General features: G+C 34.7%; 3 protein-coding genes across 5 annotated transcripts in view; 1 reads left to right on the top strand and 2 right to left on the bottom strand.

Annotated features, from left to right (window-relative positions):
* Positions 1-18,394, bottom strand: part of Utx (Utx histone demethylase) — a 41,413-nt gene extending 23,019 nt beyond the window's left edge. Inside the window, 3 exon segments of the mRNA XM_015332437.2 lie at positions 16,477-16,585; positions 16,673-16,932; positions 17,905-18,394. Coding sequence (XP_015187923.2) covers positions 16,477-16,585; positions 16,673-16,932; positions 17,905-17,972 — 437 coding nt within the window. The 5' untranslated portion in view covers positions 17,973-18,394.
* A 278-nt stretch (positions 18,395-18,672) lies between these two features.
* Positions 18,673-22,055, top strand: LOC107072470 (FUN14 domain-containing protein 1A). Of its 3 annotated transcripts, none has more exons than XM_015332440.2 (4): positions 18,673-18,832; positions 19,459-19,626; positions 19,713-19,908; positions 20,521-22,055. In XM_015332440.2, exons 2-4 carry the CDS (start codon positions 19,466-19,468, stop codon positions 20,704-20,706), a joined length of 543 nt encoding a protein of 180 aa, XP_015187926.1. In that variant the 5' UTR covers positions 18,673-18,832; positions 19,459-19,465; the 3' UTR covers positions 20,707-22,055. The 3 variants fall into 3 exon arrangements, with proteins under 3 accessions (XP_015187926.1, XP_015187925.1, XP_015187927.1); XM_015332439.2 differs by lacking the exon at positions 18,673-18,832 and adding an exon at positions 18,861-19,001; XM_015332441.2 differs by lacking the exons at positions 18,673-18,832; positions 20,521-22,055 and adding exons at positions 18,861-19,001; positions 19,994-20,364.
* Positions 22,056-22,099: 44 nt separating this feature from the next.
* IntS9 (integrator complex subunit 9) lies at positions 22,100-25,245 on the bottom strand. Its single transcript, XM_015332442.2, has 10 exons — positions 25,105-25,245; positions 24,659-24,853; positions 24,147-24,551; positions 23,814-24,060; positions 23,541-23,721; positions 23,235-23,470; positions 22,918-23,129; positions 22,627-22,812; positions 22,346-22,540; positions 22,100-22,260 (listed from the first exon to the last, which is right to left on the bottom strand). The coding sequence occupies exons 1-10, from the start codon at positions 25,111-25,113 to the stop codon at positions 22,141-22,143; spliced, it is 1,986 nt and encodes a 661-aa protein (XP_015187928.1). The 5' UTR covers positions 25,114-25,245; the 3' UTR covers positions 22,100-22,140.
* Positions 25,246-25,351: the final 106 nt, after the last annotated feature.

The following is a 25,351-nucleotide window of genomic DNA, read 5'->3' on the forward strand; positions in this document are numbered from 1 at the left end:
TAACAAGGGTCGACGAGCATCGCACGAAAACCGTCATGCCATTCGAAGAGAGAACCCTTCTTTTATCCCTTCGCCTCACGACGACAAGCTAGCCGATTTTCACCCTACTACTACTACTACTACTACTACTACTACTACGTCGTAGTACTATACTCGACCAAAAATTCACTCATCAATAGTAGTCAGTCATTCATCTGTTGTTTCAAATGATTTGTTTCTTTTTTTTTTTTTTTTTTTTTGGAAAAATATAAAGTTCGATTAGAAATGAAAGATTAAGGGTGGAAGAGGAATACTTGTTTGTATCGTCTTTTTGAAACTAGAAGAAGCTCATAATATTCCCGTAGAGCATACTCTTGTAGGTATGAGAGATTATTTTCTTTGTGTTACGTCAGAGAGACATTGATCGTTGCGCCAGGAAAGGGGAAGCTAAGCAGCAACAGCAGCAGCAGCACGTATATAACACACACTCGGTTATGTGTACCCAGACCTCTCGCAACCCTTTTTTCGAATATGCGTTCTAGAAAGAAGATAGGGAAAGGGCCGCCGCCGCCGCCGCCGCCGCCGCTGAATATCCCCAGTTGGCAGATGCGAAGCGAGCACGAATGATGGGTAAAAGAAGGAGCCCCATGAATCGTACCCCGATTAACGATCCTCTCCTCGTCCCTCCACTTCTTTTCTCTTTAGCTTTTCAACGTATCTTCCGTTACGAGAGAGAGCGAGAGAGAGAGAGAGAGAGAGAGAGAATCAAACCCGTCGGCCGATGCCCTCAATTTTACATAAATCGAAGCACGTTCCTTCAGCACTTCCTTCAGCACTTCCTTCCTTCCTTCCAAATCGTCTTCATTTCAAGTACCAAGTTCAATGTTTTCAAAGAATATGCATAATCAAATTAGCTCACATTATAAATAGACATTACTTTGGCAATAATAAGTATAACAATCTCAACAAATCTTCCCTTATCTAACAATTAGTATTGTTTTCATGAAAATGACTATATCGAATAATTATATTTCCTTTCCCCCAGCCTCTCCTCCTTCTGTTTCTTTTATTTTGCCATATGTCTGTCTGTCTGCCGCCCCCTTCGTTCGAAAGAACATCGCGTCAGGAACGATAAGCGCAAGCGATCTCGAGTACGCTTCTGTCCTCATCGTACGGAAGAGTTTTCTACCGATTTAAGCGATAACGAGCATTGTTTAGTTAACGTTGCACAAAGCGAAATTTAGCCCTCGACATTTATCGTCCAATATACCCACCACCACCACCACCACCACCACCACCACCACCACCACCACCACCACCACCACCACCACCACCACCACCACCACCAACTTAAACATATTTCCAAACATATTCTTATGAAGCGATATAGAAATAAATCAATAAGATACATATATATATATATATATATATATATATATACACGTATATGAGATGAGGATAAATGCATGCATGCATAACGTATTTGCATAGGTTGCATAGGTTGCATATATGTATCGTTAAACGGGATTATTGACCACGATACATAATTAAGCCTCGTAAAAAAAAATCTTTACTTTGCTAACAATAAATACGAACGGGATAATGATCTCTCGTAGAAAAAGAAAAAAACAAACAGTTTTCGCTATTACGCAAAGCAAGAATAAATTCGATATTAAACTCGATTCATTCTTTGACTATTAATAATAGTCTCTAGTGTTGTGTAATATTAGAACGTATTGTTACTTCATGATTATTCTTAGACGTTAATGTTATGTGTCGTCTGTGCAATAACCATAAACTTTATATTGCTATTAATTCATTATATATATATATATATATTTTTTGTCTAATTATTATATGTAAAACGGACTAAAACGAAAAGTTTCTAAATAAGTGATTTTATAAATCACCCAGAGAAAAGGAGTAAAGAACAAAGAGAGAACAATGAGAAGGTGTATGCTATAGCGTGCAGCAGATTATATTGCTTTACATACGTAGATGTGTGTTCGTTCGTGCACGTGTGCAGAAAAGAGAGGGGCCTAGGGGGGAGTAGAAGGGAAGGAGAGAGGAGAGAGGGTAAAGAATTGGTGGGAGTTGGGAGATGACGTAAGCTTCGATTACGCGCCGTTGCATGGCGCGTATGCCTGGCTACGACTGCAAATTGCACTCGCTCAGCACGTTCATCGTATAGACACACACACACACACACACACACACACACACACACACACACACACACAAGTGCGCGCGTAATACGTTTTCTCTTTCCCAACTATCTTTCTTTCTATAGAACGTGTGTGTGCGTGTCGCGCGCGTGTCTACATGTACGAAGGACGAGGCCTTCATCGCATCGAACAGGCACGTAACACTCGCGTATCTTCTTCGTTTTCTTCGGATATCAACCATGTACGCTGTTAAATTACTGTCAGCTGACAAGATGAGAGCAAGTTGAGAAATGGAAGAAAAAGACTTTCTTGAAATATTACTTTTAAGAGAACTGACGACGAATTATTTATTTGATTACATTGAAATTAGTGGGATTATTCTTACTCTGACTGAATGAAGGAAGGAAGGAAGGAAGGAAGGAAGGAAGGAAGGAAGGAGGCGTTTGTTATTTTAGGCAATTGTAGAAACACCTCTAATGCTTCAATGTAAGTTTTAGTAAGACGACATCGATTAAATAAAGGAGATAATATATTTTAATATTAACTCTCATCATATTTTCCCAAACACGCTATATAACTTGAAAACTGATTAATAAGTTGAAAAAAGATATGAATAAAAGTCGTGCAGTCTTATGACGGAAAAGTGTGATTAACGATGACGTTATCAAATCGGTGAAGTCAGAGATTTGCTGTTATAGACGTAAACCCTTACCACCTCTCTCCATAGGTGATGAGGAAAACAATTACACTAGCGGAGGAGCGGCCACCACTACGGCGTCTGTACGAGGACGACGACGACGACGACGACGACGACGACGACGACAATGACGACGGTGGTAAAACAGCTGTCGCCTTGACCTTACTCAACGTGCTTCTCGCCACGATATATCGTGACTACCATTTCTTAACGTTCACTCTATGCAAAGTATATGAATTGCCTTTAAACATACTCTCTACGGAAGAACTTTGATATATCGATGGAAATAAATTCGTGCGTATTCTCATAAAACGAAGGAAATAAATCACAAACACGTCGAATTTTATCGATTCCCATGGGCATCACATCGGTTTCTACCTGTTGCGCATCACACTCTTTTCTAATAAATCAAATCAAATAACAACTCTTCAATATCAACACGCCAAAATAAAATCAGAGAATTATTTGAAAAGCAAAAACTCGAAATATTTTCATAAATAACGAAAAAACAAAAACAAAAACAAAAACAAAATTGTTCCAAAATTCTTCGCGTTTTAATAAAGAGAGAAGAAGGAGAAGGGAGAAGGGAGAAGGGAGAGGGAGAGGGAGAGGGAGAGGGAGAAGAAAAAGTAAAAGTGCAGTCCCCTAAGCAAAGTTAGGATTCGTATAGGAGAGAAGTATATTGGAGGGGGATGTAGAGGAGAGCAAAGGGGCGTCATTCGAGGGAGGGCTGTTGAACTTTCAGGGTCACTCCCGTGGGCCTTTGCAAACTGAAGATAGAAAGGCAAAAGGACAGAAAAAGATAGAAAGAGAGAAGAAGCTGGACACGAAAACTCACTCCTAAACCTTCTTTCTAACGACGATGCGCCCTCTGTGTAGTTCGACTGGGTCTGCATAGAAGTAAAAAGAAGTAGAAGGGATAAAGGTAGTCAGTCCTCTGCCTGGCTGGGCTTCTACTTCAGCTCGACGACGACGACGACGGCGACGACGGCGACGACGGTATTTGAGGAACCAAAGAGTTGTGCAGAAGTAAAGGTAGAGGTAGAGATAGAGACAAACAAGCAAACAAGAAAAAAAAAAAGAGAGAGAGAGAGAGAGAGAGAGAGAGAGAGACCTTGCACTTGGTCGTTTCTCTTCCAGGCCCTCCTTCGCTTTAGCTTCTTCTATCTTCTACCTTTCTTCTTCTTTGCTCAGCGCTTCACCTTCTGCTGTTGTAGTAAAGGACGAATAGAAAAAGGTAAAACAACGACAACGGCCGATGTAGCTCAAGAAAGTGCAACGACAGAGGAACCAGTTTTAGGAGCCAAGAAAGGATCGTTTTCTTCGCATGGGCTTCGATAAAATCCTTTTTTGATGTCTACAATGGAAAGATTCTTACCTCATCGAAGCTAAGCTTTGTGTCTATCTGTCTGTCTATTTGTCTGTCTATCTGTCACCAATGATGGAAATATCTATCACTCGAAACGTTAAGATCACACGAGAAAGGATATATGTAATGGAAAAGATGAGTAGTTCTCAGTCGAGGATAATGAACTCTCTCTCTCATGGTCATTCCGTGGCTTTCCTTAGAACAGACAAAACCTCGGCGGGGGCTTCTCAACATAATACGACTATTTATATGCCAGAAAAAGATAGGCAAGAGAAGGAACTAAGAAAATACACTTGAATTATCTTTGTATTTTCTCTGATAATGAGAGAAAATACAAATGTAAATATCAACTAAGAGATCATTTCAAAATCAAAGTCAATCATGTAGAAATACGAATCTCTTATTTGAAACCTCTTTCATTCTCTTGTAGGATTAGGATAAGATGAAATAAAAAAAAAAAAGGAGTCAATGAAAAAGAAGGTTATAAAGAAGGAGTATAAAATAAGTAAGCTTTGCGGGTTGAATGACCTCGCAGAGAACAAGTATCTCTATCTAGTACCTGTATCATCTTCTCTTGCAGCAAAAAGCACGCGTATGTACGCGTGACTAACTGTGCGTGCAAGCGCATACTACAACATCCAGTCTAATCCCCCCACCCCCACCCCCACCCATTCTCTCTTTCTCTCTTTCTCTCTTTCTCTCTTTATTCCTATCTTTCTCGCACCCTTATGATTATACATACATAAGTACATAGACGTAACCCTTCCTTCGTGCACGTTATAAAACTAGTTTCGCGTGCGAATTACTCTCTTCTTTCTCTAGGATATCTTACACGGTGTTGTCTACTACCATTTGTAATCAAACAACTAACCAACGAAATTGCTCAAACTTTGTCCATTAACTTTGAGATCTAATATATACGTAATCACAATAAGAATTACATGCACATTTATTCTTCTTCTTCTTCTTCTTCTCCTTACTATTATTATTAGATTTGTAAGTTGTTTTGGAGATAATGTTTATGGGAATAATGGCATTTAATGTCATCGATCCCCATTGCATCGAAGGAAAAAAAAAAGCAAGGGCAGTGATCTTCGACGACGACTCGTTCGACAACATCGCGGCATTGCCCGAATGCCATGGTCACTGACCGTGAAATCAGGAATTTCAATTCTGTACTGTACCGACTTGCAGCCTCTATATCATTCTCTCTACGCAATATTACGCACGCATCTCGTACATTCTTTTTTATGCTTTTCAATTTTTTCTGATTTTTTTTCAGTTTTTTTTTTTTTTTCATTAAAATTTAAATAAGATTTCACATACGGCTAAAATGCTTCTTCATTCAAATATTGTATTCTCTTGATTGTTTTGCAATTTTATTTAATCGATATTTATAATATTAGATCTACCGGAAAGGTTCTGTCCGTTCTGACAAACACCGATCCATCAATTTTTCATCTTTAGGGATAAGACATTTTTTCTAAATGCAATATACAAATTGTCATCACGCTATGGTAAGAAGTTATAAATAATGATGATAATTATACTATTCAATAAATATTAGTCAATGAAAACAATCGGTTTAAGTGACGAAAAAAACGATATTTATATGTTGTATTAGAGAGAAAGAAAGAAAGAAGGAAAGAGAAGACCGATTAAATTCTATTCTCGTAATAGAGTAATTACAAGAGTCACAATTAACGTGGCCAGGTTGCAAGCGAGCTACGGCGAGTGGGTAAGGCAAGCGCAACCAGCGACACGACGTACTAACAAAATATACACACATACACTAACTTCAAGTATATATATATATATATATATATATATATATAAATATATACGAGTGACCTAGTTTTTCAGCTGTAGCAATACACATTTGTAAAGAGGGAGAGGGAGAGGGAGAGGGAGGGAGAGAGAGAGTAATGCGCTGAGCGCGACATTCTTCAACAACCTTTCGCGCATTATCATCCGACTACTCGGCGTTTATGAGACTTGTTGCATTGACCTAATATACACGACGGTAATCGACAATTCCGATCGATTATTTCTACATTGTTCGTGGGAATATTATATTCAAATGTACACACATTTTAATCTTGCAAATTAGACAGAATTCTTCTTTTTCAATTTAGAATTAATCGATTCGTTTGGAACAATTACAATAACAATAACAATAGTAGGATGTATATCTAAAGGACAAATATTTAAAACGTACCGTTAATAAAAAAAATGAAAGAAAAACAAGGAACGACAGAGAGAAAGAAGAAAGGAAGGAAGGAAGGAAGGAAGGAAGGAAGAAAGGAAGGAAGGAAGGAAGGAAGGAAGGAAGGAAGGAAGGAAGAAAGGAAGAAAGGAAGGAAGGGCTGTAGTACCTTCCTTGCGCGCACACGGCGCTTGCTCGTTTAAAGGGTCAAAGGACGAGGATGATGGTATAGAAGGAAGGAGGGAGGGAGGGAGGGAGGGAGGGAGAGAAGAGCCCCCTCGTCCTCTTCGTCCATGAAGCATCGATCGAGCCAGTCGCCAAAAATTTCACGCCCAGACTGCTTTCACTCGCCATTTCTCTCCTCTCTTTTTCTTTCCTAATTCGAGCTCCGAAAACCAAAGCAGCAGGACCACATTCGTATGATATAGAATAAAATCATACGGTCACGCGATACCTTTTTATCCGAGAGAATCTTTCGACAATAATCAATTATTTCGATACAAAGATTTAATTATATACTTTTTATCAAGAATATTTAATTGACAAGTCATTTGAATGGTTATAAAAAAGAAAACAAAAGTATTTAAAATAACTCACCATTGAAATGATCCGTAAATAGATAATGTAAGATCTCTTAATCCAATATTTGGTAGTGTGTGTGTGTGGGGGGGGGGATGGATTACGATAATCACAGTAGTAACGAAGAACGAAAATATTGTAAATCACAGATAAGACAAGATAAAGGATATTCGAAAAGTAGGCAGGTGGAGAAACAGTTATAACATTAGTTAGACATGATCACTCTCAATCATCCATCCACACGAGCACAACTCGCGACCTATCGGGATGGACGGGACGGACGCAGGGCGTCGATCCCAAGAACGACGCCGCGTTTATGGTTCTAATATAATGCTCAAGAACAACACCTATGTTCGTTCATTCGATAATAATGACAACGCGACCAGGGGGACACTACGATGGATCTCTTCTTTTTCCTTTTTTCCTTTCTTCCTTCTCCTCTTCTAATTCTCTTTTCCTTCTGTTCAACACAACAATCTAACTCGTTATGACAATACTAATATCATTTTGACACCATCTCATTATCAACATAGCAAACATCACTGTACAACACTAATATATGAACACTCGCGGTTTCCGTTACCATGCACATGCTGCGCCAATATTGCTATACATTTTCTCTTTATGCATTCTTTTTTTTTTTTTCTTCTTCTACGACCAATACTTTTGTGCTTTGTTATCAACAAGATTTATCGATGAAAAACGTGACACTTTCTTTCTCTCTTTTTCAATCGATCATATAGAAATACTTGTAGATTTTATAAACTGATGATAATAACACACACATAAACACACACACACACACGCACGCGCGCGCGCGTATATAATATTATTATATTATTTTAAAATATATATATATATGTATATATAGACTAATGGCAGTATGAAGCAAGGAAAAAGGCAAACTCTGCGCACTTAAAAAAAAAGACCCCTTTCCCCCACGAAAGTTCTCATGCGACTGACGCGACGACGACCGGGACGACGGTGGCTGCACGGAGTAACTAAGAGTAAAGTGGGGGTGGCTAGAAATTCCGTAAGAGTGGGGATGGCTAGAGCCATGCCGCGGCGTTCTCGTCGTCGTCGTCGTCGTCGTCGTCGTCGTCGTTGTTCGATGAGGAATAGTGCGGTAAGGGGAGAAACTGCACGCCAAAGGGAAACGTGAACTCCTCCTCTCTTTCGTCAACAGAAGAAGGTGAGGAGGAAGAGAAGGAGGAAGGAAAGAAGGAAGGAAGGAAGGAAGGAAGGAAGGAAGGAAGAAAGAATGGATGGATGGGTGGGATAGACGGACGGATCCGATTGGGGAACGCGCGTGCGCAATGGCCCTGTTTTACAGACGCATCGTGACAATCGCGCTCGAGCCACCGCCCGATGCATCCATCCATCCTTTACGTTTGTCCTTTCACCCTTTTCTACGCGACGACTACGACGACGAATAAGCAACTCTTCTTTACTTTGCCTACTTGCCTTTTATCACGTACACTAACTTTTTAACATCCTAACTTTCATCATTTATTTTTTTTATATTATTTTTCTTTTTTTCATATTCTCTCGTGTTTTTTAAGTAGATCAGAGAAAAAGTATATATTATAGTCTAGTATTCAATAATATACAATATATAGGTAAAATATTATACCAATTACGAATATTATATCCTTAGTTTTTTTCGAAATAAAATAAAGAGAAAGAAAAAACTTGTAACTGCTTGGAAGGAAAGGTAGCGGCGCATCATCTCGACCAAAAATAAGCAAAGATAATAAAAGCTTTTCATCGAAACCTCTGGGAAGAACCCGAAAAAGGGGGTAATTTTATGTCAAGGTCTCTCGACCGGTATTTCCTCTCCAGCCGGTTTTCTAGCTTGCTTACTTATTGTTAAATCGACTTTCGTCAAGCAGATTACCCCCTAAGAATAGATCAATGAGGGCCGTCCGTTGCACGACCTAAAATTCAAAATCGACTACAATGTTAAACTTTTGTATTTTAAAAAAAGCCAAAGGATTGATGATATGTAAACTGTAATATGAGAATGCAAATGTGCCAATGCACTTATGTATGCATCTAATTCTAAGAAAAAACTAATTTTAAACTGAACAATGATAAAAAGAAATGTAAAGAAGGAATTTAAATGCATATAAACTAATAGATGACAACGGCTGGCTGTCATTTCAGTTTGAACGTTGATAAGAAAAACCCTGAACTAGTTGTCATTTTTTTGAAAACATAAGCAATCAAATGTTTTGGTCGACTCGCGTTCGTCGACCGACACTTTTTACCCCCACTATTCTCGCAAACATACGCGTGTACCCAAAATACATAGAGGCGGCGGCAGCATCGGCGGCGGCGGCGGCAGCGGCGACGGCGGCATATAGAACCCCGCCGTGTCTTCCGGTTTCGTTTCTCTTGTTTCACCGTTGCTTTATCTTGGGGTAAAAACTCTTCCCTACAGTGATTCTCAATTGTTCTTTTTATCTTATCTTTTATTTATATATCTGAACATTTATCAAAGTTATTTCGTTTTTACATGAATATGTAAATTATTTAGTTCTCTCTTTTAATTTTGAATCCTAATATAATTAGGTCACAATGAAATTTTGATCAGAAGAAGAATTTGTTGTTTCTTTAAGAGAATAATAATCGATCATTCTATTTTAGATTGTTGTTTTTTTCTTTCCCTGACGCGAATATGTATACAATTGGAAACGCGTCTCTACTGTCGAACAAGTCTTTCATCACAATAAGTCAATAAGAAGATATTACAGCAAAGCGAAAGTATGCCAACGCCTTCTCTTATCTAGTCCGATTCGCTTTTTCACAAGAACACTGTTACTTTCATACGAATCGATAAACTCGACTGGTGTTTACTAGTTACCATCTGTGCATCAAAGGAAGAAGAACACGATCGAATGAGTGATAATAATACATTATGTTGCTTCATTTTCTTCTACAATTCTTTTCATTGCTATTTTCTTATTTCTTCTAATATCAATCATAAATATGAACAATAGTTAAACGACTAATTCGAATAATTTAATCGAATAAATATTATTTCATATATGTATGCACATCATTTACATAGGCCTTGTACTTTTGTAAAAAAAAAAAAAGAAATAATCGAGAAAGGATTTACCAAGATGTTTAAGTATAAAGTGTAGGTGTAAATTCCATTCATGTAGAGTTTCGCTTATCAGATGCAAAACCACCACGTGGTTTCGACACGCACCTTCTCCTCTCTAACCACGTGACTCAAGTGTACCTACTTACTACATTAACCTCTACTGTGTTTATGGTGTCAACGCACAAACTTTCCTCACCTCAAAGTTGTATTTCAAGAATAATCCAAGAAATCATTCAATAATCATCAGAAATCACACGCGCGCATGCGCTTATGTATTATATTCTAATTATTCTCATAAGATAAATAATATGAAAAAGGGAATCCAAATGGAAAAATCAAAGTGATTATGCGCGGCGCACTTAACTTTGTTGATCACTCAACTCTGTATGATCATCATTTCTAATTTTTCGATATACATATCGAGAAATACGTATACCTAGAGAAAAGTGTCATTGACTCCCCCTAGTGCAACGTTGCGACGACTAATTTTAACTTTCTTGGTTGACAAATGCATGAAAACAGACCAATGGTAGGTAGGTAGGTAGAGGCCAAGGAATGAAATAAATATAAATCAAAGAAAAGAAATAAGAAAAAAGAATAAACGGAGCTTGTGCAAGCGGTAGAGAGAGAGAGAGAGAGAGAGAGCAAGGCGAATCGCGAAAGAAGACAAAAATGAATAAATAATAAGAGACACAGAGGAAAAAAAGAAAGAAACACCGTTACTTGAAAAAGATTCTAATCTTTTCAATGTGCTTATTCTTTCTGGGAAGAACGTAACTTCTCCAATTAATGATATTTCTTTTATGGGTAATTATTCCCTGATAAAACCTACTATGTATATACTATTATACATACGGAAGAAAAATAGAGATAGAATTCGGAATCGAACGTCGAAAGTTCAAATGAACTCAAATATAGTCAAAGTTATTCTAGAAATGAAATAAAATACGAGATGTGTTTGTGTCATTCTTTTTTCTTTCTCAAGTAACAGTAAGAGTAATAATATCGCTTTTCAAGTATTTATTTACACTAACGATTTCCAAATGAATCATTTAAGATTTGGAGATGATTATTTTGGAAATAACAGTCACATTCTGCTAAAGAGATGAGCAACGGGACATTGAAAATAATAAACATTTCATGAATATAGATATGATAAGTATCCCTTAGGATAAAGGAAAACAATTTTTGTAGCAATAAAGAAAGAATCCCGCTAGAAAAGGTGGAACGAAAGGGAAGAGGTGTATAGGGATAAGGTCGAAGCGAAAGAAGGAACTCACTGGTGTAAACTCGCAAGAGAGCACACAGGCCGCCCGCCCGCCCGCCCGCTGGTATATCTTTCCTCGAGTCCGTCGGTGTATTGAACTCTGGTGCCCGAGGTTGTTGAACTCGAGAGAGCGCGCGGGCGGCGTGGCTCTCCGTTGTGTAGCTTATGACGTCACGTGACTCCTTGTCGTCTCCTTCTCCACCGTCGACGTCGACGTCGACGTCGACGCCGATGTCGATGCCGACGTCGATGCCAACGACGACGCTGATGCCAACGACGACGACGACGACGACGACGACGACGACGACGACGACGACAACAACGACGGAAACGATTCGAAATGAAAGAATAAGCAGTCAATGACGTGGCGTCACTCCATTGGTTAATTCGTCGCCTCGCTAACCAATGACGTCACGCTTGAAAGGCGCGACTGAAGCGCGCGCGCATCGCTTCACGCCACTGCTGCTACCTCGTCCCTGTCAACCAACGACGCGACAATGACAACAACGACGACGACGACGACGACGACGACGACGACGACGACGACGACGACGACGACGTCACGAAAGCCCCCTCTCAAAAATGTTTTTCATACTAATGTAAATAAATAAGTTACTTGCTTAAGTATTTTCTTCTTTTTTGTCTGTTTCCTTTATTCCTAACAATAGAAAAAAAATCATGGAATTTAAAAATAGTAACATATTTAATTTGATTTATTATTATTATTATTATTATTATTATTATATTGATATATTTATACTATTTGCGTTACAAAAAATAAATAAATACGAGAGAGAGAGAGAGAGAGAAAAGAAGGTGAAACACGTGCGCACTACGGAAGGCGCGCGCTTCTAACCAGGTGTATGTATATGGGAAACGCACACTCAACCCCATAGATAGTATATATAAAAAGTATAGAGGACATGAACCGAGTAGAAACGAGAATCTTCTGAGCGAACGGTTGAGAATAAAAGCCGTTCCTCGATTGTGAATACTGCACCTGCCACACAACAATCACATCATACGAAAGGAGGAAGGGAGCGGAAGAAAGAGAGGGAAAAGAGAGAGAGAGAGAGAGAGAAAACGAAAGGCTATTAATAACGATCCTGAATTATTTTTAGCAGTAGACACGCCGAGCATAAAATAAAAATAATAATCAGCGACCAAACACAAACACGTAAAGTACCAGTCGACGGATGGGTTAAAATGATGTTGTATTAGGTGATAGATAAAAGAGTTAAATGTCCGGATGAGATGATCAGTGATCGATCAGTTGAAAGATTCGTTCGCTCGTTCGTTCGTTCGTTTATTCGTTAGGTGAACGTTTGAAAATCCGATCGCACGATTCAGTTCGTTCGTTCGTTCGTTCGTTCTCTTACTCACATCAGAGTTTGTTGACTCTCGGTTTCAGCACGCCAGCTGACCATGACCTCGCCGAACGATCCGCGAAGTAATACCGAGGCGATTCTACCGCCACCATTACCATCCACCTCCCCCCCCACTGGGGACGTTGTCGTCCTCGTTGCAGCTTATCTCTCTTCCCCCTCCCACTAATCGCAAAAACGTATATATGTATATGCATTTTGCTACCAATGATGACAGCAATGATGCTATCGTCGTTAAAAAAAGAAATTCTTATCCTAGGCCTCTCTATCTACATATACTATGCAGATAGTATATCAAAGTCGTTGATTATATCAAGTTGTTTAACTCTAACTGTAATTGTAACTTAATAAAACTATTTGGTATATGTTTATGCAATAAATATGAATTATTGTAATTTTGAAAAATAAGAAAACTAATAGAAAAAAAAAATATATTTGATGATAAATACATCAAAAAAAAATGAAAAAATTTCAAAAAAAAAAAAAATAAAAAAAGAAAAAAAAAGAAAAATACGAATCTCTGAAGGCGTATCTAGGGCAAAGAACATCGATCGTATAATCTGGGTCAGAGCTTGCATGCAACTCTGCTTCAAAGTGTGCGCCAAGTGCAACGCCGTGTGCAGTTGGTCGAGAAGTATATTGCACCAACTATGGGGAAAGAATAAAAGAGAGAAATATGTATACAAGTATGTAACGCTTATAATAATGTGAGCGAATGTAAAAAGAAGGAACTTTTTAATCCGTATCATATTATTATCGATTGTATTATTTATGAGATTTACTAGTCTTCCCGCGCAAACTAATCCAAGTATTTTAATCGCGAATCTATGAAATATTTCATACACAGGCAAACGTTTCGTAGAAACTTGACAAGGAAATAAGGAAACTTTTAGTCTGAAACTTTGTCCGAGCGATTTGATCGATCTTCTCTTCTTTCAAGTTGTAGGGAATATTTCAATTTGTTTAACACTAGATATACCGCCATTTTCAGTATACACCTATCTCTAGCACACTAGTCAAAATGACTGGTGTATACAAAAAATGCTTTTTGAGCTTTGCTTCCAGTTAACTCTCAAAAAATGTTTAACAATAATTAATTATTTACAGAAATCAAATGTTACGTGAAGTTGCAAATTTTGAATTTAATAAATGGCTGGCTGATCTGGTAGGTATATCTAGTGTTAATAATTTGTATAGTAATAATCTAATGAAAATAGATTGAAAGAAAAGAAAAGAAAAGAAAAAAAGAGACAATAGCGAACCGGTCAAAAGCCTTTGTTTCCCAAAATGGCAGCCATTAGAATTGTAATCTTTTGTAGAATGAATGCACGTGCATATGCGCATACATATATTGCGCAAGAAACACGTGTGTAAGACGAGGAGAAGGATAGAGATAGAAAGCTGTAAAATCGATTTCTCCCGACGCATCTCTCTCTCTATATTCAGCGTGTGACCTAGCGACGCTCTTTCATGGCGGACATTCGCATTTCATCTACATATCTACATACGTATTATGTATATGCGAATAATTTCATACAACTCAATAATAAGAATAATAATAATAATAAAAGGGAACTAATGCGATAACAAAATGGCGTGCAAATTAATGGAAATAAACAAGAACGTTAGTTAAATTGTTAAATTATTTGATAAATTGTACACATGACATATATATATATATATATATATATATATAGACATATGCGCGTGTTTTTATATAAAATCATTAGTCGTTATTTTGAAGAATTAAAAGTAAAAGAGTGTAACTGGTAGCAAAAGCTGGGATGGCAGAGAAGCAAGCTATAGAAATATCGAGCGACCCGTTTTAGTTTCCCTTATTCTCGGTAACGATTTCGTGCAGTCCTATTTACAGCTTGCTGCTACATGCTTTTTCATTCCAAACGAAAGCGAGAATGGGAAAAGGGAAGAAATGATATAAAAGAAAAAAAGTTAGCAGCAAGTTCTGAACATTTTTATACGGAATCTGTAGGAAATATATACATATATATTTGTATATATATAGGATTAAAATGATTCCATTCTTATTGAAATCAATCTCTTGATTGATATCTCTGTTTAAAACCCGAAATAAAAAGATAAATCTAATTGTGTAAAAAATGATGAGAAAGAAACGATCTTGAAATGTTGTTTAAAATATTGAAAAAAAAACATGAAATAAATGATGTCTCTCTACTACAACGATAACAAGAAGAAAAAGAAAATAAATGGCGTTAATAAAGGTTAAATACTAATTCTCCGTTGGTTGTTTTAAAATGACAATTACATTTGCATAAACCCTATTATTATTACACAGGGTAAAATTAATGAATAATTTCTATACATAAGTAGAAACGACCCACATTGCAAATTTGGAAATGACGTGCAGCAAGTTATTTAAATACGTATCGTAGTTCCCGTACGAACAAGTATAACGTTAATAATATATACACTAAGGAAATTAATTGACATGAATTGCAACTTACAATAGAGATTGGTAAGCATTCATTAAATTAAATGGGATTTAAATGGGATTTAAAGGCAATAAGCGAGCGCTCTTCTTCCTTCCTTTCAATCTCCCACTTTATTTTGTAACATTTCAAATTAACTGTATATATTTTGAATTGAAGAAATATTTGTTTTTAAAACATTTGCATCAATTAATATAATATTCATTGAATGAATGAAATACAATATTAATTCTATTCAGATAAAATTTGAATATGCGTGCGATAAGTAATAAAGATAAACGGGAAGAAATTCAATAAACCGTAAAATGCAAAAATAAATAGCATTTATAGTTTCACACATATGTAAATAAATATCTGTAAAAGTTAAATAATGAAAAAGAGAATAGAAATAAAGTCAGGAAAGACATTGCCCTCATAACGCAATATCGACTTTGCGTATGCGATCGCACGCGAGGTGCGAGGAGAAATGTTTTTTCAGTGCATTCATTAGAGTCGGTGGAAAAAAGGGTATCCATATAAATGTACATATATATATATATATATATATATATATATATATATATATATATATATATATATATGTATGGACGTCCTGTTCCTCTATTATTCGTCTCCCCGCACCGCTAGCTGCTAGCTGCTAGCTGGTAGCTGCTAGCTGGGCGCCATACATCCGACATCGCTTGGCACGTAAGCCAGCCACACCGTTAGTTCAACATTTTCCGACAAAATCGTGGTACTGACATCTGTCGGAATATTAGTATATACTGCCGATAAGTTAGAATTTCCACAAGTTTATATTACCAAAATGACTATGTTAAATGATCCACGGTCGGTAAGGAAGAAAACTATTAATTACCGATGCGATTGTTGGATAAGTCAATTTGTCGGTAAAATATGTGTGTACGTATATTTGTGTTATCGACCGTTAAAAATAAAAAAAAAAAAAAAAAGATCTGAAATAGGGTGCAAGTGGAACGGCGATGACCTTTGCGTATACATCATCGAAGGGCCGATGCCCTCTGCTTTTCAAGGTAAGCAACTTTAGCAAGAGACTACATTTGTCGACAGTGCTATTTCCATCTATACAAATGCTACTCCTTATCCGTTCAAAGATGAAGATTTCAATGTTAAAAAGAGTTAACGAGAGAGACATGCATAAGATTCTTATTAATTATATATAGAGGAAAATGACAAAGGAAAACTGATAAATGTAAGAAAAATGATATATGTATAAGAAATTGATGCTTACCCTTGAAAGGTATTAAAATGATAATAAACGAGTCCTAGTCCATAAAGAAACGAAGCATCTTTCCAATAGTCGCCTTTTAACGCATAAAATTTCTGATACGCTGACATGGCTGTAAAAATATACAAATTTAAGTATAAAACAACGCATCATGTACTATTTATATTTATAAATTAGTAAGAAAAAATAGACAACAAACCTTTAGAATAATCTTCCAATAGCAAATGAAAATGACCTAATTTACAATAAGTCTTTGGATCAATACTAATTCCATTGTCTTCCTCCTCATCGTCCTTTGATGGCTCCTCTGAATTTAATTTAATACTATCCGCTTTTCTGCGTTGTTTTTCAGATTGCGCTTGGATCAACATTCTTTCTAAGTACTTAATTGCACGCACTACCAAAGCCTTTCTCTTTGTCTGCTCTGGTGCGTTCAGTTTAAGAAATCCAAATTGTCGACTGTGTACGTACAAAAAAAAAGAAAGAAAAAACATTCTGTTATAGCTAATAGAAGAAAAGAAAAAGGAAGAGAGAAAAGAAAACAAGTAAAACCAACAACAAATTTACACAAAGTAACAGTAGCATCATTCTTGAGTTTTTACAGTTTTATGAAAACCGGTAGAAAAATAGATTTAAATAGATAGATTAAAAACCATGTCTAACTTATTATTATACGTTGTTTATATTACAAATATGTCATTGTAATTTTGGATTTATTTCAACAATATCTACATACAAATCTTACAAAGAGCTCATTAAGTTATTCTATATTTTTGTATTGTATACATTTATTGTATATTTGTCAGATAGTTGTCAGATAAAACGTATTGAAAGATTCATTTTGGATTCATTTGGAAATTAGATCAAAGAGGAATGTTACAATAAATGAAACAAATATTGTTGCTTCTCCTGTAAGATAAAAGAAGAAGAAGCGCGCGAAAAGAACATTCAACTTCAAATGTAACATTTCTTTCTTCAAATATCAACATTAGACATAGCATTGATTTTCTTCTAATTTAAACAAAACAAAGGAAAATTAAACAAAAAGTGAGCTTTTTCATTGTTAATCTATCAACTAATTCTGAATTCTTCAAATTGTATTGTAGTAAAAATAAGAGAGAAAGAAGGAGCGTATAATAGGGGTATAGTAGTAAGGTAAAAAGGATGTTAGTAGGTTGCTCGGTAAATAGACAAATTAGGAGAGGAGGAGAAAAAATTGCCCGCCTCTTTTCTGTCAGATGGCCAAACTTTAAGGTTACATTGTGATCTTTTAAAAGAGATCTAATCCAAGTATATATATATATATATAGAGAGAGAGAGGGAGAGAGAGAGAGAGAGAGAGAGAGAAAGAGAGAAAGTAAAAAGAAATATTTGCACGTATAAGACTAAACACTTTTCTTGATTTTGAGCATTAATCAATCGTCCAATCACCTGTCTAATTCGGATAATATCTGTAATTCTTGAGGAGTCAAGTTGATATCGTCCGTTTCCTGGGCCATTTTTCTACACACTTGTTACATCAACGAAAACACCGCACACGCACACACACACGCACACACAAACGTACACGTTAAAGAAGATCCTTCGAAGACATTTTTTTCATAAAAATCCAAACCGAATGAACGATCACAACGTCCAAACGTTGATAAGATCTTTTTCCCAATTTCTACCAAAAGAAATGTTATTTTGTCTTTCTTCTCTCACGCGGAGCAAAAGTATTTCTATTTGTCTTCCTTTTCCTCTTCCTCTTCCTCTTCCTCTTGTTTTCATTTATTTATTTGTTTTCTCTCTTTTTGTTTGTTTGTTTTTTTTTCTTTCTTTTTTTTTTTTTTTTTTCTAACGCACCAAAGAGGTTACAAAAGAACCGAATAATCTCGCGACGTAAGACTGTCTTCTTAAACACGCGATCGTTTTTAATCATCAAATCTGTCCGTTGCGCCAGATACTATGTTGCTACTTCCACGGCGTTCATTGTCTCCTCCTATTCAAATAAATACAATTCTTAATATTTTTATTCCTATCATTTATTCTTGTTTTTCTTTACCAAAAATATCTTTAGAATTATCTTTTTTTTGTTTTTTTTTTTTTTTTTTTTTTGATTAATTTTATCCTTTCTTCTATTTCTACTTTATTCAAGATCAAAGTTATATATATCGTTTTAAATGTTCCGCCATTTTGACCAAACACGGTATTATAGTTAAAGCGTTATCGCAACGTATCAAGTAAATACGTTGTTTAAACGTTCGTTTAAAACACTCCTCCTCGTTATTCTGCTAAAGTCTTATTCTGACACTGTCAGTTCGCGCAACTGATATTAATCGATCGATTATTATATTATTATCTTTCATTGGACGATTAGGTGAGCCTAACGTGTAATTAAACTAAACGTAAATATTATGAAAAATAATCGATTGTTGTCATTATTACATTACATAACAATTTGAAAATCTATTTTAAATATCTATCTGCGTTATGCCCAAATTGTCGAAAAATTCAATCACGTCAGGAGCAAGAAAATTATACAAACGGTATAAATAATCTTTGCTCTGCTTTGTTCTTCCAACGTATTTGATTTGTGGAATATTTGGAATACATATAGTTTGGAATATAGTTTGTCATTTCTTTGTTTCATCTTGAAAGGTGTAACATCGAATACTATATATATGTCGCGACGACGACGACGACGACGATAAATCCGTCATTGATAGATACACATTGCCGTATATTTCTTTATTCAGTCATTGTTGTTTGTTCAGTCCTAATCAGGATAAAAATAGTATATAAAAATAGCATAAACAAAAGGAAAATAATAATGCATGCAAGAAATTCAAATAGTTTTATTGAAAATCGATTTTCATACTACATACATATGTATGAAAGATGATTTCATTATTTATTTCCGCAATATTGCGTTTGTCTATTTGAAATTGTTATTCTGTCGTAAGCTAAGCGTCATTGTTTTAATAATCTATACGATATTTATAGTGCTAAAATGAATCTTCCTGGGGATAAAAGCAGTAAGGAAGGCACTAGTAAAGAAATATGTACGTTAGATGTTTCAAAGGAAGCCAAAAGCTTTTTAGACAAAGTCTTAGGGGACGTAGGTAAAACTTCGGCTACCAAACAGATTATAATTGGTACGACGTCTGGATGGTAAGGACATATATCTACTACTGCGTGTAATTATCTTTATTTATATAGTAAATTCCTTTCTTTTCTTTCTTTTCTTTCGAATTTAGGATGACTGGTTTCCTTACTATGAAAGTTGGAAAAGTTGCAGCTTTTGCTGTCGGCGGCGGTATTATTATTTTACAAATAGCTGCTCATCAAGGATATATCAAAGTTAATTGGGATAAAATTCAAAGAAAAGCTGAAAAACTTACAGACAAAGTAGAAGAGAAAGTAACTGGGGAGGGTCCTAGGTTCATAGATAAGGTAAAAAAAAAAAGAAGAAGAAAAAAAAACAAAGATTAATTAAACATTAATTTGTAAATAAAACATATATTTTGTATTCTTATAGGTAGGGACATGGTGCAGGAAGAATTCTTATGTGGCAACAAGTTTCCTTGGTGGCTTCATTATTGGCCTTGCATCGTGAATTTATAAATATAATATCCAAATTTTCTATGAAGACATAAATCTTGTATATTCGAATTTCTATTGATTCGCAATTCTGTGATTCGAGGGCATTTTCTTTTTATTTCTTTTTCTTCCCTTTCTTTCTTCTACTTTTTTTTCGTAAATATCATTCATTCTTATAATACAAGTTGTAAAGATGTCTTAGCATAGTATAATTTTGAAAAATAAAATCATTCTTGCTCGGTAAATCATGTGGTTTATACACATGTTAAGTATATTTCGGCATTTAAATAAAAAAGTGTAATGCAATAACCGTTTCATTTTACTATCTAATTATAATTATATCAGTATAATGTTTTAATTCTATACAAAATAAAATAATATGTTAAGTGTCAAAATATTGAGACCTCCTAAAATCATTAATTGGTAGAAATATATGAGGACAATAAAGATATTTCTTTGTTTCAGGTCGAGAGATATGTTGATAAAAAATTAGATAAAGCAGAACAACTGTTAAAAAATGGAGAATCTCGTACAAGACGCTGGTATCACTCTATAACTGGTGATTCGTCATGTTTCAAAGCCACAGAATTTCATTTCTTCTTAGCTTCTTTTACAGTAGGCCTCGCACTTGGTATGGCTACAGCAAAGTAGGCAAACACTTGCTGTTGCTGCTGCTGCTGCTGCCGCTGTACTTTGAAATTGAAATCTCAGATATAAATTACTGTATTTCGGTAGTAAAATATCGTCAAAGTAATGAAATAAGTTAAAATATGAAACATTACTTCCTAGGGAAATAACTAAGTCATTATTTAGTATTATAAGATTATATACACACATAAACATTTTTTTTCTATCTACAAAATATACATCATTTAAAAAAATCTGTTTCCAATATACGAAGCCTTCAAATTATTTTTAACAAAAGTCACGATTTTAAGATTTCAAACATTTGTATATTTAACGATAAATTTTCTTACACTTAACTTTTATACAAATAATATTATTATTAATGCTTACATTGATTTTAACTGAATTCTACGTATACTTTTAAGATCATATAATTGTCTTCGATAAGTATTATTAGAAAGAATTCAGCATATTCATATTTATCAAACAACTACACTTTTCGAAATATCATATACGAGATACGAGAATGATTATTGTTTTCATTATAAATTTATCTAATAGAGCGGCGAAATTTTATTAAAAATTTTTTGATTTCTCTTTGTTTAATAATAAGTATCATGTTTGAATTGTGCAGATTTAATAGAAAGAATCGTGTTGAAAAAAAACAATTTATGCGTTTATCGTGCTTTTAAACATATTATATTATTTTTAATATATATATATATATATATATATATATATATATATATATAAATATGTTACAAACGTTATTAATTCAGTATGCATTGTGCGTCTGTTGTACTTTCTTTAAAGTGAAGCGTTACTAGGAGAAAAAACAAAACAGAAACGAGAAGAAAGGTAAAGACAAAGAAAGAGAGGGATGATCGAGAACAGTAGTCGTCAATACATCGTACGAAGAGCACATAGGCATCTAATTACGACGTTAATTAGTTTGCCTGTATATCGTTTAGCTGTAGCTAGTTGTATTTTTGCATATATATTATCATGTATATTCGTATATTAATTAGTTGTTTAGCTGTATTTAATTACCTTTACTCTTCTTTGCGTTATTATTTAGTTTAATAAATAGATTTTTTGTTCTGCCATTACAGATAGTACTCGTAATGTAATTTATGAAAAAAAAAAAAAGGAATTTAAGATATCTTAAATAATCCAGTCGTAATCAAAATTATTGTACGATACTGCCACTATTTTTAATTGACATTATACAGTACAATGTACATATGTACTGTCTTATATTTATAACTGTATTTTGATAATCAACAATGTGAAAAAGATATCTGTTTTACTTAATATTATATCAATTGAACATTACTAACGAACTGATGAAAATAAAAATAAATAAAACAATATATACATTGGTATACGAATAATATAATCATCAATATAATAATCATCATGTGTGCTAGTTTCGTTTATTTTATTTTCTACGAATGTTTAAAATTGTTTTAGGCACTTCATTATAATGGCTCTTAATCTTCTTCTGATTTTTTGATCACCATTGCAAAAGATATGAGTCGAGTTATCTCCTATCTGAATTAAAGTATCCTCATCTTGCTAAAAAAAGAAAAAAATAATGACAGCTAAATTGAATATAAAAGATTGATTATTTGGATAATAAAAGATATTATGATGATCCTACCAAATGAATACTAGTAGAGGTCGGACTGTGTTGTAATTTAGCACCTAAAATTCCTTCTTGATTAAGTTTTAGAATTAATTCTTGAGGATCCAATACACCATATTCATGCTTTCTTTCCTTAAGAATTTCTTCTTTTATCGGTACTGGTGATCCAGAAGATCCTTTACGTTTACAATTAGATCTATCTTCTATGCTCTGTGCAAATAATATTTCTTGTTAACAGATTTTTGATTTATTATTTAACATATATTAATTAATATTTGTTTATCTTTTGGTGGTACCTTTATCGTATATACATTATCTTTAACTTCTAATTCACCGGTAACCGACGCGAGACTTAATCCTGGTCTAATCTCATTTAAGACAATATTTCCAGCCAAATCTGGTTCAATAAATACGCGCCCTTTCTTACGTTTCAAAGGTAATTTTATAACTTCACTCCGTTTGAAAGTAATCAATGGTTTTTCCTTCAATCAAAATCACACACATTAAAAATAATGTTTTTAATAAATATACATATAAAATGAAGAAAAAGCAAAAATTGATGTCTTAGCAAAAATTGTGTGTCTTACTCCGACGGGTTCAATAACAAGATCTGTCCTATGTAGCGCAGTTATTGGCGGTTGGGTATAGCATTCAGGAATAACTAAAGTTTCTGGTTTCAAATCTCTTATTAATTTATTAGCTTGGGTAAAATTAAGAGACGTATCTATTGGACAATGAACCACTTTCATTGCCAATGGTTGAAATGGTGCTAGTGCATCTAAATAAGAGAAGTCAGGCTCTGAAATAGAAAAGACAATTATTTTCTCTTCAGATATATAATCATTTATCAACTTTTATCAACTTTTATCAACTTTTATCAACTTTTATTACTTTTATTATATACCTGTGAAAATAATCGTATGTTGTGGATTACTGCCCCACAATTGAACAAAGTGTACAGCATCTCCAAATCTTAAACTAGGATGACCGCAGAATATAACACAAGGTTGCCTGTAATCCGAACTAAATCCTTCCGCATAGGTAGAAGTGTAATGTTTAAGTCTTGAATTTTTAACAAGAAATGCATGAGGAAAAGGTTCTTCCGGAAGGTAGACTTTATTTTGCTTATTTGTTGAAAGCCTCAAATAATAGAATTAATGAAATTAATAATAAATATAAATGATAAATGGTATCGAGTGTTAAAACGTACCATTCGGCTAAAATATTTGAGTACGCTAAAGAAGTTTCTGCTACGGGGGAGATAAAAAAAAGAGGTACTTGAGAGAATCCAGACTTATCCAAATGTGTACTAAGGCATTCAAATAAATCATATACCACACCCGAAGGATAACATGGTATTAAAACACAGCCACCTGATCTGAGTGTCATAGCTAAAAGAAATATTATATAAACAAGTGGTTTTTTTAACATTGTGTTACATGCAAGAGCATGTAAGCAAGTTGTTATTATGCCTTATACCTACCAACAGTCATACACAATTCACCGAGCATCGTATCCGGATTAGCAGTCGGTGTTTGAGTCAAACCTGTCAATATTAACATATTGGCATGCTTCAATGTAGCTTGTTCCATAGGTCTTGGATGAGTCGTTAATGTCGACGAACCGCTTACAAATGCAACTTTTTCGTGATCGCATGATATCAACCAATTACTACTACCTAAACAATATCCAGAACTTATTGGTGTAACTGTCAATGCGCCGTATATATCCTAGAAACAAAATATTTCATTTCTATATATCATTTTATTACTACTATATTATGTTAAGAATTTTCTTTCGAAAATGTCGACATTACCAATTTCTGATCATATCCGACCAATTGAATGTTTGACAAAGCAGAATTTATAGCTGACAGTCCATATATATGTCTCCAGGATTTTGGTTTAAGAGCATCGGCTAAGGGAGGTGGTAATATATGTAATAACTCTTTCCAATGCTTAGCCAAAGTTGCTCTAGGTGTTTGTTCTATAAATTCTACTAGTTCTTCCATAAAAAATCTTCCTATTTGTAACGTTGGTTCAGTAGCATAAATCACCCCTTTAAAACCAGTACCTTCAGTTACAAATGGTAATGCAAGCATGCAAGTATAGTTTGATATTAGAATGGCATCGATTTCTGAAAAATCTACTATTTTTTCAAGAGGAGGAGAGAATTCTGGCGTTGAATCAACGAATACTCTTCCACAACATTCTTTCAGTTCCTGCAATTGTATGATATGTTTTTATTTCATATGTCAATATCTATGTGTGTGTGTGTGTGTATGTGTATTTTAACATTTATATATTTATATTCGACATTTAAACCAACCCCTTCAATTTGCCAGTCTTGATGATTATCTCGTGGAAGCCAATTTGGTAAAGAATTAAATTTTGCACTTGGAACCATGGGTAATGGCATGAAATGTAAAATAGATTGCATACTTAATCCACAATCCAGCATTAAAGTGATCCCTTTGAAACTCAGAACAAGGCATGGCTTTGTTGGGTCATTTGATAAGCAATACTGTGCAAACATGATATAAACATAATTACAAAAGGAACAGTAATTTCAATATACATATACAACATATATATATATATATATTGTGTATATTGTGTATATTGTGTATATTGTGTATATTGTGTGTATAGATAGATAGATGGACGGACAGATAGATAAAAATAAATACAAAAATAGTAAATAATTTGTCGAAGATAGTTATTTAGATATAATCGAAAAAAATATTACATATAGAATAATACAAGGATAATTACCAATTTCATTATTTTTATGGAATTTGGATTTAGTTGTTTCAAGTCGTATCGTGTTCAAAGTGCGTCCCGTGTTTATATATACAGGTCATTGAAGCATTAAGTTTGACTTAACCTCTCCATCGTGGTATTTAATTCGTATACTTTGGAATTTTGTTTTAGTAATCATTTATTTCAACTGTAATGTAAAAAGAATTATTTTTAGTATTGAAATAATTAATCTCCTTATACGCGTTTGTATTATTTCAAT

This window comes from Polistes dominula, unplaced genomic scaffold (assembly GCF_049000335.1).
Source record: "Polistes dominula isolate Pdom_NZ unplaced genomic scaffold, Pdom_raw_medaka contig_307, whole genome shotgun sequence".
NCBI lineage: Eukaryota > Metazoa > Arthropoda > Insecta > Hymenoptera > Vespidae > Polistes > Polistes dominula.

Coding starts and splice junctions, on each gene's coding strand:
- LOC107072470 (XM_015332439.2), top strand. CDS start 18,946: ATGCCCAAATTGTCGAAAAATTCAATCACGTCAGGAGCAAGAAAATTA. Junction 19,002..19,458: donor GCAAGAAAATTATACAAACG/GTATAAATAATC, acceptor CGATATTTATAG/TGCTAAAATGAATCTTCCTG. Junction 19,909..20,520: donor GTCCTAGGTTCATAGATAAG/GTAAAAAAAAAA, acceptor TCTTTGTTTCAG/GTCGAGAGATATGTTGATAA.
- IntS9 (XM_015332442.2), bottom strand. Junction 24,552..24,658: donor AAGACTGGCAAATTGAAGGG/GTTGGTTTAAAT, acceptor ATACAATTGCAG/GAACTGAAAGAATGTTGTGG. Junction 22,541..22,626: donor ATAATGTATATACGATAAAG/GTACCACCAAAA, acceptor TTATTTGCACAG/AGCATAGAAGATAGATCTAA.